Source organism: Lolium perenne, chromosome 2 (genome assembly GCF_019359855.2).
Source record: "Lolium perenne isolate Kyuss_39 chromosome 2, Kyuss_2.0, whole genome shotgun sequence".
NCBI classification, from domain to species: domain Eukaryota; kingdom Viridiplantae; phylum Streptophyta; class Magnoliopsida; order Poales; family Poaceae; genus Lolium; species Lolium perenne.
In genome coordinates this window covers 1,586,946-1,606,871 of record NC_067245.2, presented here as the reverse complement: position 1 = coordinate 1,606,871, position 19,926 = coordinate 1,586,946, and the positions used below count along the sequence as shown (strand labels likewise).

The window sequence follows — 19,926 nt, the reverse complement described above, 5'->3', positions numbered from 1 at the left end:
TGGTTATAACCAGAATATGCGTCCAGGAAGGAAAGACGTTCACATCCAGCCGTGGAGTCGATAATTTGATCGATCCTCGGGAGGGGAAAGTGATCCTTTGGACAATGTTTATTGAGACACGTAAAGTCGACGCACATGCGAAGGACCTTAGTGTTTTTCTTCGGCACCAACACAGGATTTGCTACCCATGTGGCTTCTGTAAATATCTCTTTGATAAAACCAGCTTCTCGTAGTCGATCGATTTCTGATAACATGGCCTTGCGGTTTGGTTCCGAAAAACGCCGCAAGGATTGTTTGATTGGTCTCGCTAATGGATCCAAGTTTAGGTGGTGCTCGGCAAGTTCCCTGGGTACTCCTGACATGTCAGCTGGACACCATGCGAAGATTTTCCAGTTCTCACGGAGGAACTCGACGAGCGCGCTTTCCTATGCGAGGTCCATGTCGTTTGCGATGGATGTCGTCTTTTTCGGGTCTGTCGGGTGAATCTGCACCTCCTTAGAATTTTCCTCGGTGTTGAAAGTTGATTCTTTGTTTGGTCTTCCAACGTCTGGCAGCACGTCGTAGTCAGTCATACTCCTTGACGCCAGATACTCAGCTTGCATCCCGAAAGTTTCTGATATCCGGTGAAAATCCTTATCGCATTTATCGGCTAAGGCGAAGCTTCCTTTGACTGTGATTGGTCCCTTTGGTCCAGGCAACCTCCACAACAGGTATGTATAATGTGGCACCGCCATAAATCTAGCATATGCTGGTCGTCCCAACAGAGCGTGGTATTGCGACGGGAAATCCACGACTTCAAATTCCAGCCTCTCGATTCTATAATTCTCTCGGGTTCCAAACTGAACGTCGAGATTGATCTTTCCCAATGGATAACTTGGTTTCTCCGGTGTGATACCATGGAACCTTGTGTCTGTTGGCTTCAAGTTTGCTAGGGATATGTTCATCTTCCTTAATGTATCTGCATACATAAGGTTTAAGCTGCTGCCGCCATCTATGAACACTCGAGAAACATCAAATCCCGCAATTACTGCTGGTAAAATAAGTGCTGACTGCCCTGGTCGTGGAACTTGCTGCGGATGATCTGCTATGGTGAAGCCAATATCTTGCCCTGACCAATTAAGATACTCGACTGTTGGTGGAGGCATTTTTTCTGCCATAAACACCTGTCGTGAGATTACTTTCTGAGCTCTATTGGATGGCCTTCCCTTCTGAATCATCGACACCGCTCCGTTGGAGTTAGGATCAACATAAGGTGGTGGTGGAGGTGCTGCCGCTATTCTGAGCTGATGTCGATTGTCGTCTGTAATCGCGGGAGGAGGTGGCAAGTGAATCTCGCTCCTGGGTTCTCGAGGATTTCTCTGTGCTACCCGCGCGTTAGCGTGCTCTGCATACCTTAGCATTGCCTGAAAATTACGACAGTCTTTCTGCAGGTGCCCTGACTGTCTTTTTCCGTTGCTGTCGAGGAAAAAGTGCATCTGACATGGTCCGTTCATCATCTCTTCAGGAGACACGAAGGGCCTTGGAAACCTAGGCCCGCTATTTTGCCTGTTGTTGCGAGGATCGTCCCTGTTATCACTACGCTGCTCATTGCTTCTCTGATAATCATCTCTGTTGCTTCCTCCTGTGTTCGCCCGAAAACCTGCCGAAATTTGTCCTGGGGCGTCGTAGTTCGGGTACTGCCGAGGAAATCGTCGCCTCGGTTGATAATTTCGACAACGGTCCTCCTCTGGCGACCTGTGTCGTTTGTTGTGGACAGCATCTTCTCCATCTGCCCATCTGTTTGCTATTTCCATTAACGCGGATACTGTCTTTGGATTGGTCCTTCCCAAGTCCTCGACAAAATCTCCACGCCTGATTCCTGCGACAAACGCATCTATTGCTCTCTCGTCAGATATATTTTCTGCCGAGTTTTTGATGATGTTCCACCTTTGGATATATTTTCTCATTGGCTCATCTGGCTTTTGTCGACATGCTCTCAACTCCTCTAACGACGCAGGTTTTTTGCATGTGGATCTGAAGTTCTTGACGAACACGTCCTCGAAGCTTTCCCAGCTGTCGATAGATCCTGGAGTAAGTTTCTTTATCCAAGATCGTGCGGCTCCACTCAAATGCACCTGGATGCTTTGCATAGCTGTTGCCCTGGTTCCTCCTGTGAGCTTCACTGTCTCGAGATAATCAATTAGCCAATCCTCTGGATCTTGAAGGCCGTCGAATTTCTTGAAGTTGTCGGGTAACTTGAATCCTGAAGGGACTCGAGTTTTTCGGACTCTCCTCGTGAAACATGGCAAGCCGCACATATCTTCGTCGTTAAGCTCGGGGATTGCCGATGTTCCCTTCTGCTTTGCCGCGCTCTATCGACCCTTGCTTGTGCTACCGTGTCTCTTGCTCCATTTGGTCCTTCAGGTGCTGCCGCTGTTGCTGCTGCAGGTCGTGGACTATTTTGCCTTGCCGCTCCTTCGGGAGGCGTTGATACAAACGCTGTCCCCATAGGTCCAACTCCTGCTACTGCCATATTGTATAGTGTTTCTCTTGGATCACCTGGAGGTGGTTTAGATGCAAGGATAAAAGCATGTGTCGCCATATACCCAGCCTCTGGTGTCTTAGGGATGATGTTTCCTCTTGTATCTATCGACATAAAGGACATGTCGAGGTTTTGGACCAAGTGCTCTCTTTCTGCTTCGGGTATATGTTGCAACCTTGATCTTGCTCTGTTCCGCGCCTCCCTGTGGCTATCACCCGAAGTTCTAGATTGTCGACTTAGATCTGCTCTTCTCCTGCTAGATGCAAAAGCTGCCTCCTTTCTTCTGTTTAACTCAGCTGTCTGTTTTTCCAATTCTCTTGCAGCTCGTGCGAGCCTATATTGATATGCTTGCAATTCCTCTGGTGTGGCTGTGGTGGCCATTGGTTCTGAACCGTTCATGGCTCTCGCGGCTCTATCCCACGCTGCTTGCGAAAGTTGAACTCTGTCTCGCGGCTGTGGCCCAACGTATTTATTGCCCAGGCCTTGTCGCAGATTGGAGGGATCGACGTATGGATTTCCCAGATCGTCGAAAGCCTCAGATGTTTCCTCTTGATCTTCAATGGCATAAATCTGATGATATTTTGTATTCAGATCTATGTTGGGTTTGGTGACATCATCGTTGAGATTGATGAAGACCTTGCCCACTGTGATAGATTTGTCGATGAAGTCGCAACTGTCGACATCGCTTGAGCCATCGCTTATATATGAGTCCGCAGATGACTCAAACGACATGTCGCTGAAGATCTTGGCGAGTTTCTCTCTTGCTCTGGTGCTGACGTAGCATGTCGATGAAGTTTCTTCTTCTCTTGATTCGGTTGACGATGTATAGCTTGAAAAATCGGAATCGACCGCCGACGATCCCGATGAAATCGGAATTTCGACACGATACGATCCTTCCTTCTCGACGCGAAAACGAAACCTTCCGAACGTCATCTCCATAGGCTCCGCCAGATATGCATATGCATCCAAACGGGAGGGTGGGTGAGGAACAAAATCGACAAGACCAGCAGCGATCTGTTTACCTCGATCCATTGCATTGCTTGCGGTTGATAATGTTGAAGATCTTGAACGTGCCATCGAGATCGGATCCTTACGCCTCTAGTTCCCACAGACGGCGCCAATTGACAAGGTATCAACTTGTCAATGCCTATGGATTGTAGGCTAGGGTTTAGTTGGAAGTAGAGGGCAAGTAGATCTCGAAGGTTTCAGCCGAAAAGTACTCGACGATTATGAAAATTAGGGTTTGTAACAATGATTCGATGATCTCCTCGTCCCTCGACTCCCCCTTATATAGGAGGCGGAGCCGAGGGATTCGTGTAGTACAAGTTACATATTCCGGGAAGGTTTCTAACTCATCCCGCAAGATTACAAATGACACTTCCTATTACAACTCTATCTTTCCTTAAATACATCTTGGGCTCCCGAATCTTCTTATTCTTCGGGTAGTGGGCCTTCAGTAAACCCCGGGTACTATCTTCGACAGGCCCATTTGGGATGCCTATGTCACCGAGTGACTTGCCCCCTTATTAGCCATTCAATTTAGAGCGAAAGTATCGAATTGACCCCGACCTCAAACTTAAATATTCAAAAAATTCAGATTTTTTAAAAACTTGAGTAAATAGTAAACGTTTCTTTTATATTCGGAGAAACTTTCGATCCATTTGGATGAACAGTTTCTGATTAAACAATTTAATCACAAACAGTCCATCGAAATGGATTGAAATTAAATATAACATTTACTATTTACTGAATTTTTGTTCAATTTTTTCCAAACAGTTTGAGTTTTGTACTTTGATATCTATAGGAAACATGCCCGCGCGCTGCCGCGGAAAGAAAAATATGCTTATGCATTACAAAGTATTGATTTCTGTTTTCACTATATAGTAAAATCTAGGGGTTTGTAGTCCTTTAGATTTTTTAGGCGTCAACGGTATGCATGGAAAAAAAAATTAGGACTTACAACTCAAATACCATTAAATTATGCAACGATATATGAATCCATAATTCAAATCAAATTGGGTGCATATGAGGAATTATGGTAGAAGAAGTTTTGGCATATGTACTCACACAATCGCGAGCTAGTATTTATTATTTCAAAACCAAGGTAATAAAGTTATATCAAACTCATAATCTGCCCTTTGGTCATTTTAGGTAGGAAATTTTTGTGGAAAGAAAATAAATAAGGCTGCAAAAGTAATTATACCCGGTTGGGTAAATGCTCTTTTCATCTATAATGACGTGTATTATTCTTCGATGACCTGAAATTTGGCCACAATTAGTCATTTGATCGGCCACTGTAGATTAGAAATTGAAAACAGTTATAATGCATCTTACCATTATTTATATGTGCAGATTAACCCCAGGCGGCAATAAAATTTCCTTTGTCTTTTCTCGTGCATCTGCAATGCTTCGGGCCAATGCTCTTGAAGAGCTTTTACTGAACGTACCTTGGAGCCGCGGATCTCCATGTTGCTCTACAAACTCTTCCTTTGCTCAATCGCCGCGCATCCCACACTCCGCCCAGTGTCGTCCCTGACATCCTAGGCGTCTGCCATCCCAGCAACTACACGCTGAGTCATCCATGGCCGCTGGAATTAGAAAAAAATAGCAGAGAAAACTGTGTTCTGTACGTATTATCTAAAGGGTGAATTCAGAAGTGTGAACCAGAACAAATTGAAGCAATGATTTACCAACAAATACTTATCTACCCCATCCAGTCTAGCAGATACGTGCATATGCATCTCAATATATAACTATTGAGCGTGTCAGGATAATCAGGCCACAGAAAGGGGACCAGGTTCATCGCATGAAGTAAATTGTAATCAGGCCAATCTGACTGGTTGAGGAGGCTTCGGCAGCTGACCTATTTTTGAATGCGATGTGATTCAGTTAAGAGGGGTGGCGAAAGTTGGAGCACCATTGGTGTCGCCCGAGTAGTGCGTGCTGGATTGAACCAAGCAGGAACCTGAGGTAGCTTGCAGCCGGAATTGTAGCCGGTTGTGTTAAGCCCAGAGCACAACATATCAGCGTTAAACTCAGCGGATCAGCAGTAGAACTCTGATCGGAAGTCTGGTCTTTCTTCAATCTCAAAACTTGATCAATCTTGCCGTGAGCATAGCACCACAACATGACGAAAAACATCACCATCTGATATTCCTCTCGATGTAGCCCTTGACAGCTCTACCGTGTCGGCGGCCACAAACCCTAGATGTGGAGGCTTGATTATGTTGTTGTTGTCCTCCCGTGGGGTTTTCTGTGGTCTTGGGAGAAAGAGGAGGAGTCAGGGCCTCTGTCAAGCTTTTAAAAGGCTATATAGTTAGCGATAGAATCTGTTAAGGGAAGGAAGAGTCCAGAAAGCGAGCGAGCAATGGCTGTTGTTGGCCCACTCGACGCAGAGAAGCGCAGGACGGAGGCCCAGTTCGGTTCGCTGAAACGTTTTTCACTTGTGCGGTGGCAATGCTAGTAATTTTGACTTGAAAACATGGGCGATTCTAAAACGGACGAAAATTTTGGGGAGAAACCTTCCTTCCTTTATTAGTAGGTATAGACTAGGTGAGTCCGGTACTTGGATCTAACTTGGAGGGCTGATAAGAGGGTCTCGGTGACTCTACGCCACACACCCTTGTAAAGCGTACTGCTGGGATACGCCTTGTGCTTTGCTTTCACCATACAAGCGCACGCAGGTTTCCTCCGCCCACAGAACAGAAATCAGCATTTCGAAAAAAAGATCTCATCTTTCTTTCCTGTTCAACCGGAGCGGCGAGCGGCGGAAGCGATGGCGTCGGCAGCTGGGGAGGACACGGTGCGGGCGTCGCACATCCTGATCAAGCACGAGGGTTCCCGCCGCAAGGCGTCCTGGAAGGACCCCGAGGGCCGGGTCATCTCCGCCACCACGCGCGCCGACGCCGCCGCGCGCCTCGGGGAGCTCCGCGACCAGATCCTCTCCGGCCGGGGCTCCTTCGCCGACCTCGCCGCGCAGCACTCCGACTGCTCCTCCGCCCGCCGCGGCGGCGACCTAGGTACGCGCCTCACCTGTGCGCCCCGCTCCTTGTGGGTCAGGAGCTAGATTTGGACGTCTCGCTGCTAGGGATTTTTAGGGTTACCCTGACCGATCGATCCAGTCCGTTCTTGATTCTTCTCGTTGCATCCGTTCCGTTATTGTTCGATTCCTGGGGGAAAAACAAGTGAAGCTGCCGATCCTTGCATGTGAAGTATATGATCTAGCCGATTAATTAGTGTTTTTCCTGACCTAGCTGTGATATTACCAGTGGATTGTCGCAATATCTTTTTTAATCATTGTGAAGAAAATAGTCTATTTGACCGCGTTGTCTGAAAATCGAGGGATTGGATTTGTGAGATAGAACGGCTGCTTAGCTCACCTGTCCCGGTGTGCATTCATAGCAGCTCAGGGATTATTAGTGTCCAACTAGTTATGATCTGTAAGTACTCTGCATTTTCCTGGCAAGGGCAAGGGGTTAACTTGAGTCAGTAGGAGGCCACATTTTCCAATTGAGGAACTGTTATATGTAGAGCTGCTGTGAAATTTGTACTACAGAAAGCAGGTTGCTTTGAAAAAAGCTAAACCACAGACACCCTTAGCTGCTTTGGTATGCATTTATCAGTGTTCAACTAGTAGTTATAATGTGTAATACTCTGCATTTTCCTGACAAAGGCAAGGAGTTAACTTGAGGCAGTAGGAGGCCACATTTCCCATTACAGAACTGTTATATGAAGAAAACTAGATACTGTCAGGGCCTCCCCTCAGTTTTCTGTAAAGGAGAAAAATGACTAGTTAGCATTTTTTTGATGCATACATTCCTTTCTGCCCTGTCTAGCATTAAAGGGCGCACATTTTTCCATGGTCTCTAATTTTCTGGTGATCTCAATAGCCACTTGTCAATGAGATGCACTTTGTAGAGTTTATCTTATACACGGTGTGCACCAAGCATATGTCATGTTGTGTAGGGTAGGTATGCTAGATGTGCCTAGCTTCTTATAGAGCCAGTCATAAAGTCAAATCAAACTGCGTATGTGCACACTAACAAGGTACTTGGTGTGTTCTGTGTTATTGCTGAAATAGTGTACTTGTTGGATCTGCAGTCGGTCATGTATATTGGTGTCATCCCCATTTGGTGCCAATACAAGTTGAGCAAGCTATTCACTAAACAGCAATGTGACATTCCACTATGGTGATTTCAACCTTTTTCATGGAAGCACTGACATAATCACTACTATATCTAGTAGCCACCTTTTAGAATTAGTTGATAATGTTTGAAGTTCTGTTTCCAGTGTAAGGAGTTATTAGCTCTGTATGCACATCTATTTTCATTAAGCAAGGAATATGATAATCCATTCATGTTCTCTGTCATGCCAATACTTAATATTTGATATATCCTTTCCCTGTTAATTGAGCTGTCTCAGTCATCTTTGCAGCAGTATGTACATACATGTCATGAACTGATGTTCCTGGCAATTGAATTCGGTATCAATGCTGATGATATCTGTTGCACTTGACACCATTGGACTGTCATCTTTCTGGAGTTCTTAATGGCCAGATGTTGACCCACTGAAAGTACCATGGAGTCAAGTGCAATAGCATCATGAGCTATGATATCAATTGTTAGCAACATACAGGTAGGAATAGAGCAGTTCAAGGAATATTAGCTATGTTTAAATTAAGAGAGATAATAATGGATAGAGTTCATCTAGAAGTGTTGCATATACATTTTTCAGGATTTTTGCTTATCTTAAAAACCAGGTTACTAATATTGGAATGGGTGTGTCAGCGTGTGACCTCTGTTAGATCTTTCAGTATTAATTGTCTGTCAGAGATAGGTTGTTTTTAATTGTTTCGCACAATTGATTGTGACCTCTTGCTACATTTGAGTGGGATCTTGCCACGTGCTGCAGCTAGAATATATTCCTACTATGTCATGAATACAATCTCTTTATGATATCACGTGCTTGCTCATTTACATTCAGATTTGAGATTAATTAGCTTAGGTTTGCCTTCTTGTGTTGAGGGGAGAATGATACAAGTGTGCATCTCTTGTATTGGTGATGATGTTTAAGTTCACTGAAAAGTCTTGAATCTTGCTGATTTGAAGATTCAGAGATAATTATGATATTCTTGCACTGAGTTTCTTTTTTGCGCCTGAAACATGTCTTTGTGCCTGCTTACTACATGCATGTCTTCATGACTCATGTTTGGATCTTTCTAACCATTTTTCTTGCACTGAATCCTTCCTGATAGGCACCTTTGGGAGGAGGCAGATGCAGAAGCCCTTCGAGGATGCCACATACGCGCTCAAGGTGGGTGAGATCAGTGACATCATCGACACCGAGAGTGGCGTCCACATCATCCTTCGGACCGCCTGAGGTGAAGCCTTCACGTCTCAGCAACTGGGTGTCCCTTCTACCAGGGCATGTGCCGCTTCTGTCCGGCAGCCTGAAACTTGAATGGAGAAAATGTCCTGTATTGTCTAACACGTTTGCTCTGAGCCTTATAACCATTTGAGCTTGTTGCCCACATCATTGCTCGTTAACGTTTGAGCCTTTGAGCTTTTGACGTAATGGTATGTTTTATCTTTTTGTGTACATTAGTTTCTGATCAATTGTTGTTTCGGTTCGAAACTGCCCAACGCCTTGTCAACTCGTGATGGGGGAGAGGATGGCACTAGTTCAAGTGGTCAAACTGGGCAAGGCCATCCCCTTTAAATTTGCCCCTGGTGGCTGTTGGCATGACTTCCACCGTGTGTTGTATCTCTGACTGTTCAGGTCATGTGAGTACATATGACAGTCAAGTCCTGTAAAGCTCGACATTGGGCTTCGCCCTAGATCCTTCATGATACACTGTCACCGGTGACCCTAGTCGAACCTGTTGGACCCTCGTCGAACACGTTGAGCTGGGCGGTTAGGACTGGATGGGAGATCTTCATTCTCCCTGGCCTGTCGTGTTGGTGCAATCCATTTTGATTCATTACGTTGACGTGCCATCACTCAAAAAAAAAAAATCATGGTATTTCCAGGTTCACGGGGAGGCTACTGCCCTTGAACGGATGCTCTGCTCGGATGTTCCAGAGCCACTGGACCAGTCATCAGGCTGACCAACCCTGCCAGAAGACAAGTAGGACAGGACCGCTACAACGGCACGACTGATTAGGACTAAGAACAATCAGGTCCTTGAGTTGTAGTGTTTGAGTGTAGCAGTAAACTACTCGTAGTATAATTGTGTGGGACTTGAAACTGAAACGGTTAAGGCCCCTTTGTGAAGCTTTTGGATCATCATATAACTATTTATGCCTTACAATTACCAGCACTCAGTATTCTTCTTCGAATAGAAAAAAAAATCAATATCATATTGTTCTACCGCACCGCTAAATAACCATTCAAAGGCAGCATAAGAATGTCCGAGTTCCTGATGTTGATTATGCTCGAAACGGGCCACCTGACATGAAAAATTGTTTCATTAGCCATTCTCTGCGCGGTCGTAGGCGTTGGACTTGTGCTTGGGCGCGAAGGTGAACCCTTCCGGGACCTTGCCCAGCAGCAACTCTGAGATCCTCACCTGCGTGTTGCACACAGAGGAGACACGTCAGCTTCAAGCTCACGTATCAACAGGTTCACACACCCTGCTATAGGGTAGAACGATGAGGAGAGTTGCTTACCCAGTCGGCGGCTGAGTCGGAGGCCATCAGGGTCTCGAGGTCGTTGCGGCCGCAGTAGCTCGGGGGCCTCCAGTTGAGCCGCTGCGGGACGACATCCAGCAGCCCCACCGGGATGTACCGGCACGTATAGCTCAGCCATTCTAGCAGGAAATGGCGGGTCGTCTCCACACCTGAGGAACCATGAAATCAGAACAGTTCTGTTGAGAATCAATATTACTATTTATTTGTAATACATTCTCCCTCTGTGGGTTGTTTGTTAGAAATTTTGGCTTCCTTGCAATGCAAGTTTCAGCCGAATCAGCAAAGCATTCCAGTTTCCACTCCTGGTAAAGAAAGTAGCCAAAAAAAGGTAACACTTTCTGCATACTCAGTATTTGCAGAGATGGGACCTCACCTTTGGTATCGGAACCCCAATGTTCCAGACCGAAACGCACAAAATCTCTGAGAATATCGAGCCTCTCATCAGATGTAATATCCCAGTCCCTTTGTTCTTTTATCTCGGTAAATATCCAAGGCTGTCAAGCATCAGACATCATGAATTAGCACCAAATCATTTGATACGATTACACATAGACATGGACATTCCTGGGGAACACCACGTCATTATTCGTTAAATGTGGCAGCGGACAAGAACAGAGCATAGTATAAGCGACATAAACCTGAGATTTTCATGTGTTTTATGATACTATTAGTAGGAGTAGGAATGCATTGCTTCCTGATCTTTAATGCTCCCATACACAGCCATGTTAGCGAAGGTTCTGAATCCTACCCACGCAAACTGAACTTAGTGTTACTAGGCCTCAAGTGGGGCAAGACAACTGGAGGACAAGTTCTTCCTGACAACCATGTGATGTGCCTTTCTTGCATGGTTTTTGACAGCAAATGCATGGATTGTTTCAATAGTGATCAGGCGCAGTTGGACTAATCAATTTAACTAGCTTAATACATGCATATAGGTCATTAAGCTAGTAAGAGAATCACACAAACACAAATATCAGCAGGAGCAGCAATCCATTGCTTCCTGATCTTTAGTGCTACCATACACAGGCATGTAAGCCAGTGGTTCTGAATCCTACACATAAAAACGGAGTATTAGAGTATCTCCAGTCGCGTCCCCCCAAACCACCCCCCCCCCCCCCCCCCCCAAACAGTTGTTTTCAATGGAATTTAAATCAAAATAGGTAGGATCGTCATGTTCAAGAGCTAGAGTTCAAAGCTACCGCCACAGATCGTCGCGTACGCCGACTGGATCGTTACAGAAATTAGGCACAAATAAACATAGAAAAACGTTTTGGGTCCCGACATCGACGGCGGCTCGGCCTCGTTGTCCAGAACAACAACGGTGGCCTGCTCGCCGGCGCTAAGGTTGTTGTCAGCGTCGATGTTGTGGTGGCCGATGCCGTCACCGACGCCATTGCCGATGACGTCCCCGCAAGGAGCCCTGTCTGGCAAGGATGGCCTGGGGGCGCCGGACACTATATTGGGCCGACCGAAAAAGGCCTTTGGGCTTTGGGACACGTGGCCGGGCGCAGTTAACTGTCCGGTGTGACCGAAAGGCATTTAGGGGACGCAACTAGAGATGCTCTTACTATGCCTCAAATGGGAGCAAGACAAATTTGGAGTACAAGTTCACTGACACCAATATTTCGTGCCAACCATGTGATATGTCTTCGCATGATTTTTGGCTATCCAATGCATGGATTATTTCAATGGTGATCAGGCGCAATTGGACTAATCTGAACATCCCATCTAGTAGATAGATGCATAGAGGTTATTAAGCTAGTAAGAGCATCACACGAACAAAATATACAAAAAAGTATTGGGACCTACTAGCATTCAAGTAATAACAAGTTTGCATGTATCCTCATGAATTACTAAGATTACATGCTACAGATTATCTTGTGCATAGACTATCAACTCAATGTGAAGTGTGCACTGGAACTGTGTATGTGTAAGAGCATCTCCACGGCGCGCCCCATAGCGGCCACGATAGCGTTTTTGGTGGCCGGCAGCAAAAATAGGCTCACACCGGCGTGCCCCAAATAGCGCCGGCGCTTTTTCGAGCCCAATAGAAGCGCCGGCAACCCCGTGCCGGCTCCTGCGAAGGGCGCGAATCGGGCGCGCCGGCGCCTCGCGGCACGACGGTTTTCGCGGGTGGGGGCGCCTTGTCAGAGAGAGGACGCGACGGTTCGCATCGAAAACGACGCGGGAAGGTTGGTCGTCGGCCTTAATGGCCTCCCGTGCGGAAACCCAAGCGGCGGCGAGGGCAGTGACTGGCCACGCTACCTTACCCACGCGCCTTCAATGAGCGTCCGCCGCCTCTCTTAAAACCCCACCGGCGCGCACTTCTCTTCTTCCCCGCCTTCCAACTCTAGCCGCCGCCGTCGCAACCGCCGCGCAAACCTCCCACGCACCCACCGACGAGGCCGGCGGCGTGCTCCGCTCGTTGCAGCTCAGCCTCGACGAGGCCGATGTATTGTACTGGCTCCCCGCTCCCCGTGCCAGTATAGTACAAACTGCCGCACGGCTGGCACGTCTCCAACGCCGGCTTCGCCGTGCCACCATCGCCACCGGCAAGACCACAGACGCGAGCCCTCGAAAGGGAACGACGGAACCTGATGATGCCGGTGGAGAGGAACTTGCCGGACAACGCACTCGACAGCCCGGCCTGACAGCGGCGATTCGAAGATGAGCGCGCCGTCGAGCTCGCGCGGGCAGCCGACCGCTCGTGCGGCCACTTCAACACCGTCGACCGCCTTGCCTGGTGGCACGGCCGCGACGTCGACACCACGCTGCGCCAGTACGGCTTCCGCCAGCGCGTCCGCGGCAACCCGCCGCGCGACCCACTGTACTTCTTGTACTTCCCGCAGCGGCGTGCATCGCGCCGGCGGCGCCGACTCGGGTGCCGGAAAGGACCGCAGCTTCCGAAAGCTCACGCACCGGATCGGCGGCCGCGCCTCCTTCCGAAGCGTCGTCATCCGCGACGGGGCGAGGCGCGCGTCCTCTGCTCCAGCCCGTCGGACGACGGGGTCGGGCCACCGCCGCCGCCTCGAGGAGGACGCCGCGGCCTCGCCAGCACTTCCGCCGGCGAAGAAGCAATGGTGGAAGATGGCGGCGACGACCCGGAGGAGTTCCCCGGCCAGAACTTCATCGTCGGCCGCTCCGTCGACGAGGACTACCGGCAGATCGCGATAGACCCGCGGCAGGCGGCGGTGTGGTCCGCCAGGGACCACGGCGCCAAGGGAGGAGAAGGCCGCCGCCGCCGACTGGTCCTTCGGGCCATCCAGCGACGACGGCGCGTTCGCCTCACGGCGCCGCTAGACTTTTTTTTGTTTTCTAGTTTAAATTCGAGTTACTTTCGTATAAATTTTGTTCGAATTTCGTATGAATATCGTTTTAAAATTTTCATTTTAAGTTTCAAATTCTATCGGGGCTGGCGTATGGAGGGCGCCGGTGGAGATGCTCTAAACACCTTTCACTAACTACGGAAATAATATGGATGCACAGCCATCAGCCATTTGGCTGTACGGACAGGGACCATATCTATCACACTTCTAAAATAATTGGCATTTGGATTTTTAGATCCAAGGGGAGGGATCAGTGTGAAACATTCATGGAAGAAGAGGAACCAGATGTGATAAAACAGCTAATATGTTCTGGTTGAGCCACTGGCATATTTAATAGCTATATTTCAACTCTACTATGGTCAGAAGTATTTAAAATGCATCATTCACACAAGATACAGAATGGCATAAGAGAGCATAAAACACTGTCGCAAATACGCAATAGATTGCAACAAAGAGCCACACTTATTGTCACGGCAGATCATCGATTCATTGTTGACAACTGAAGCAGAATTTAGAACTTTAAAAGACTAAACATTTGGGCATAACTTCTTAATCCAGAACTGAACACAACTCCAAGCCAACATGCAGTTCATAACCACACTTTGCCAAAGTGCACAAGTGACAGAGTCATTTTGTTATTCTTTTTTTCAAATATATATAGATGTAAAACTTATAAACTGTTGCATATACTAACCTTGATAAGTGCACCACGAGCAATCATGCAAGTGGAAATTTTGGAGGAGCCTGAAACATGCCTGTTCCAGTCGGTAAAGGAGAATATATCACCATTTCCAATGACATGCAGGTCGTCAGGGGCCTTCTGTGCACACTGGTTAATATAGTCCCAATCGGCAAGTTTGCTGTAGCGTTGTTGCCGTGATCGACCATGTATTGTTATGGCTGAAGCACCCCAGTCATAAATGTCTGAAACTAAAGAATCAGCACGGTTCCTACCTTCAAAGAAAGCTGTTCTTACCTGGGATGAAGCAATGAAGACAAGGTGAGCAAAATGATTCAGCTGTTTCATTTAATATATGATATGAATGTAGCAGCATAATGAAGGGCTTAACTGAAATAACTTGGTTTTCATAACAATTTATAGTTTAACCTAAACGACTGTGTGTGTCACTCACACATTAGCAAGCTTCTAAGAATTCCAAGAAAGTTATGGCGTGAAATTACCTTAACAGTTAAAGGTCTGTTAGTGACAGCAGATGATGCTTGAACAATACCCTTAATCCTCATAGGTTTGTTGAGCAATGAGGACCCAGCACCCTTGTTGACAACTACATCAATTGGGCAGCCCATATTTATGTCAATGAAGTCAAACGAACACTCATTATCCACTAGTTCAACTGTCCGTGCTACTGTATCTGGAAAAGCTCCACATATTTGCACCCCAAATAAATCTTCTGATGAATGTCGTCGCAGCAAAGCCCACTCTGACGCTTGCCCCTGCATGAAATATATTCATATGAAGGGACCTCATGAAGAATATCCAGTAGATGATACTCCCTCCTTGCCATAATATAGTGCATATGTTCTTTGAAAGGTCAAACATCATTAACTTTGGCCGAATTATTGAGAGAATTATCTATATCTACAATATCAAATGTATCATAGGAAAATATACATCATGACTAATCAAACAGTATTGATTTGGTATTCTAAAAAGATACTTTTTTCTACATAATTAGTCAAACGTTTCATCGTTTGACTTTTAAAAAAAACTCATTTGCACTACATTTTGGATAGGAGGAAGTAATCCGTTAACTTTGCCTCTGGCAACATTTTGTAATGGATGTAAGAAACAACTCCACTCAGACACAGAAAGGGCATGTCCGCATATGATGGAACAAACGAGAGATGAGTTTTCTAACCTGCATAAGATTAGTGCACATAGCCATTTCTCCACAAGTAATATCAGCTCCCAATGTTTTGCACAGCCTCCGAAAAGGAAGATTCCCAACAGTGGTCAAGGGAGCAAGGTACAATTTCTCCCGAAAATCTATGATCTTTTTTTCATGTAAATGAGGTGTTGTGACTAGGTCAACTCTGCAAGAGCTTGTGCTATCTGAAGGGACTTCCAATCCATTAAGTAAACTAGGATCTTCAGGGTACACCTTAGTGTCATGAGAATCTGACCCTACGTTAATAAAAAGGTAAGCAATAGCACTATGTAAGCAATAGGAGAACTTACAACAATGACTTTTAAGTCTAGAAACAAAAATAATTACCAGCTGCATTTTTGTGAATTTCATCACCTTCAACCTTTGACTTCTTTGATGCCCTTGGTCCGACACATGGAACAGAGTTATCAACCAAAGGTTCACCCCCCAAATTATCCATTTCCTCACATAAACTGGAATCATGGTCCACATTCACAGGAGCACTGCAAAGAGATTCAGTTTTATCATCACCACTCATATCACATGATACATCTGGATTATCATGATCAGCCCTCTTATCATCGGTTGTTGCATTTGCTTTAATCTTCATGACTTCCTGCAATATAAAACATACCCATCCAGAGAGAATAGATGAACATATTATCATGTAGTAAAAATCGAGAAATAGATCCCTAAGAAACAAAAAAATTGTGGCAAGTAAAGATTTTATACAAACACCACATGCATCACAGAAACTTCAAAACAGTAACTTACAATCTAAACAGAAAGGGGTTACATAACTCAACAGCTTTCATTGGTCATTTGTTGACAGACATTGACATTTCCTAGATCTTATACATGTATCAGGCACATGACTATCACACTACTACACACATATTTTTTTTATTATATTGAAGAGACTGAGAGTGCCACTATGTAATTATACCGTGTTTGGCTTTCCTGACACCTACTTGTTTCCTACATGCAAAGGATATTTTAATAAATTTGCCGCCACTTGCCACAGTAAATATCCTAAACAAAGCCATTAAAGAAGTTATTTTGCTAGATACATAAACTAGCAGCTGCATACTAGCAGACTCATCACCATATGGTTGCAATACCAGTTGGAATCAGAGCCACACAGACATAATCGACGCAGCACACACAACATATTTTGCATGTTAACTAATAAGGGAAATAGGGTAACAGTCATTTCCAGCCAATTGCTAGATATAAATATTGTGACACATACTGTTCATTTGATAGATATGTTTGTGCGTCTACTATCTACAAAAAACTTGGCAGTAACTGACTTTCATGCCATAAAATAATTTACCAGCAGAAAGTAAGTATTGATGCAACGCCAGTTCATACATCAAATTCTACCTAGTGAGAGACACAATAAGATAAGAGATGCAGAAAAATTATTAGGCTGCAGAACTACTTACAACATAGGTTTACTACACCTATATGTATTGGCCATTATTGTTTCAGCAAGTGGTAGCTGATAATTACTCAATACACAAATTTAAACCCATAAAAACTGCAACGTGCTCCAATAAAAGTGCAAAAGATAGATCAGATAAACAATATAGTTCAGCAAAGTTTAATGATGTACCTTAAGACCAAGATGTTTGATCTGGGCACTAGCCCTGGGAAATTTATATTTGGTCTTCCATAAAAGCTTTTGAATATCTTTACTCAAAGGATTTATCTCATGGTTCTCAGAAGGTGCATGGTTGTCCTTATGTGTACCAAAAAATCGACAAGTTAGTCCATACTGGCAAGACTGCTCCAAAACAGTAAATGGGCACGTTCCTTCAAGGTCAGCTGGTTTCTGCGCAAGAAAAGTAACAACGAAATAAGTCATGAGTTATAGAGGTTCATCATGGAAAACACCAAACCAGCAAGGGCCAAGAAGAATGGCCACGTGAAATAAATACCTGAGCCAAATATGCATCTACGTCATGGCTGAAACGGCAAGAAGCGCCATATTTGCAAGCGTCTGCTTTTCCAGTTTTCCCTACTGCTACACAAAGACGTGACACAGACTCCTGTTCCTGCATAAGTGGTACACAGCATAAGCAAACAACACTCTGTAGTATATGTTGCCTACAGCGCTTTATAACAAATACACATACACAGAAGGACTATCATGTTAGTGGGCATCTCTTGCACATTACCAAAACATGCAGACATTTATGACCAGAGCGGAAGCCCTTAGCAGGGGCCAAAAGGTGACAGGAATGCAGGTATGCAATAGGTGTAGTTCAAAGGAGGTTTTGCAACAAAGATGGTACATAACTCAACGCATAGATCCTACTAGTTAGGTAGCCCCAAATTGTCACTGCAAATCCATGTAGGACATTTTATATCGTCACTAGTTGCTACAGCAAGCATTGGATAAACAATGGGTATAAAATCCCATCAAACTTAGCACGTAAAGTTGCTGACTTGGACACCAAAAAATGCAGGAATAGAGAGCAGAATTCCAGCTTACTAAAAGAGCCATTGCATTCTAAACAAGATGCCCAAAAGCTAGTTTCTTCCTAAACAATAATCAAACAGACCATGCATCCATCCAGGACAGTGAACATATTATCCCTCAACATTTATATTCAGTATGTGGTTCTTGCTCACAACGTGTGTACTTACTAGTCATTTCCGTGTACGTAAATCATCAAAAAATAGGTTCAAAGACTACAAATTGCTAGAAACTGTGCAACCTAAAGTTTTTTAACCCAGCATCTGCGTATTTTTCTAGTTCTTATTTTTGCACAGGCACATATCACCCCGCCAACGAATCATTTTTTCAGGCAACAATAGAGCACGACCGGAAGACACCCAAGTCTTGAGAAACTACAAGAAGGCATTACGACAAGCACCTGGCACGTACAGCTCCACAACACCGGGCATTACAGCAAGCAGCTCGCATTCACTACTACGGGGGTCACCAGGACAGTGAAAATATTAGTCCCCACATTTATATTCAGTATGTGGCTCTTGCTCACAACTTCTATACTTTCTAGGCTAATAATAGGTCAAGATTACAATTGCTAAAAACTTTTTAACTAAAAAGTCTTGGACCCAGCGTCAGCTTGATTGTGTCTAGTTCTATCTTTGCACAGGAAAATTCACCCTAGCAACAAATCGAATTTGCAGACAAGAGATGCAGCAGGACCAAAATGCCGACCAAGTACATAGTAATTACAGGCAGGCATTACCACAAGCACCTGGCACGCAAGCACAGCTCCATAACGCTGGGGCATTACGTAAAGCAGCTACGGGGGTGGGGGTGGGTACCTGCTTGCGCTCGCGCCTGAACTGGCGCTTGGACTTCTTCTCGAGGGGAACGGCGCCGCTGGCCCTGCTCTCCTCGTTGGTGGGGGTGTCGCGCACGGGGGGCGGGCGCAGGAAGGCGGCCTTGACGGGGGCGACGGCGCGGGCTACCAGCTCCTCCGGTGTGGGAGGAGGCGGCGGAGAGGAATCCGCGGCGGTGGGGCAAGGGTCTGGCAGGACATCGGCCGGCGCGGTGGCGGCCATGGTAGCTGCGTGCGTGGCGGCGGCGCGAGGAGAGTGAAGCTACAGCCTGCACATGATACACAGGTTGCGGCCAGGGTTTTATGCAATAGCATATTTTGGAGGTTTTATGACTTTTTTTTAGGTATTGGAGGTTTTATGACTTAACACCATTAGTTGAGGATTTTTTTTTGTTATCGCACAACCACAACTGTAGATTTTTTTTCACAAAACACCATATGGGATAATTGTTTCACAAAACACATAATCATCTCATTAATAGATTTAGACACACCATCAAATCCAGCGTGCACCACGTTTACATCCCCATAACGACACAAAATGGGTCAACCTAACCAGTCTTGTGCCTCCGAACCTCTATCCTCGAACAGAGACAGCGAGGCGATGCGACCAGCCGACCCAACCGGCAACAACGGTTGGGACGGAGGCACGCTGCCGCCAGGTTGGGGACTACGGCAGGGATTAGCGTGGTTGGGGCCGCTGGTGGCGGCTGGGATGGAGGCGGCCTCTAGTACCACTAAGTGACAACGGATTAACTTATCAATGCCTACGGATTGTATACTAGGGTTTAGTTGGAAGTAGAGGGCAAGTAGATCTTGAGGGTTTCAGCCGAAAAGTACTCGACGAATAAGAAACTAGGGTTATGTTGACAATGGATTCGATCCTCTCTTTGTCCCTCGACTCCCCCTTATATAGGAGGCGGAGCCGAGGGTACCGTTTTACACAAGTTTACAGATTCCGGGAGACTCTCTGAGTTCAACCCGTAAAATTACAAGTCTCTATATTTCCTAATACAACTCTATCCTCCTTAACAACTAATTGGGCTTCCGAACTTCATATTCTTCTACTTGTGGGCCTTTAGTAAACCCCGGGTACCATCTTCGGCAGGCCCATTGGGGATGCCTATGTCACTAAGGTCGAAGCTCACTTCTGCCTGTAGAGGATGACAACGGATTCTTTTT

The 19,926-nt window shown here is 45.9% G+C and overlaps 2 protein-coding genes across 3 annotated transcripts; one reads left to right on the top strand and one right to left on the bottom strand.

The window, feature by feature from the left end:
- The first annotated feature begins 6,198 nt into the window (after positions 1–6,198).
- On the top strand, positions 6,199–9,118 carry LOC127330903 (peptidyl-prolyl cis-trans isomerase Pin1). Its single transcript, XM_051356975.2, has 2 exons — positions 6,199–6,540; positions 8,775–9,118. Exons 1-2 carry the CDS (start codon positions 6,297–6,299, stop codon positions 8,897–8,899), a joined length of 369 nt encoding a protein of 122 aa, XP_051212935.1. The 5' UTR covers positions 6,199–6,296; the 3' UTR covers positions 8,900–9,118.
- A 649-nt stretch (positions 9,119–9,767) lies between these two features.
- LOC127330902 (tRNA-dihydrouridine(47) synthase [NAD(P)(+)]-like) lies at positions 9,768–19,052 on the bottom strand. Of its 2 annotated transcripts, none has more exons than XM_051356974.1 (10): positions 18,728–19,052; positions 17,368–17,484; positions 17,043–17,261; positions 15,773–16,040; positions 15,416–15,675; positions 14,718–14,990; positions 14,230–14,511; positions 10,583–10,703; positions 10,189–10,358; positions 9,768–10,088 (listed from the first exon to the last, which is right to left on the bottom strand). In XM_051356974.1, the coding sequence occupies exons 1-10, from the start codon at positions 18,965–18,967 to the stop codon at positions 9,990–9,992; spliced, it is 2,049 nt and encodes a 682-aa protein (XP_051212934.1). In that variant the 5' UTR covers positions 18,968–19,052; the 3' UTR covers positions 9,768–9,989. The 2 variants fall into 2 exon arrangements, with proteins under 2 accessions (XP_051212934.1, XP_051212933.1); XM_051356973.2 differs by having other exon boundaries at positions 15,416–15,681; positions 18,728–19,051.
- Between the last annotated feature and the right edge of the window lie 874 nt (positions 19,053–19,926).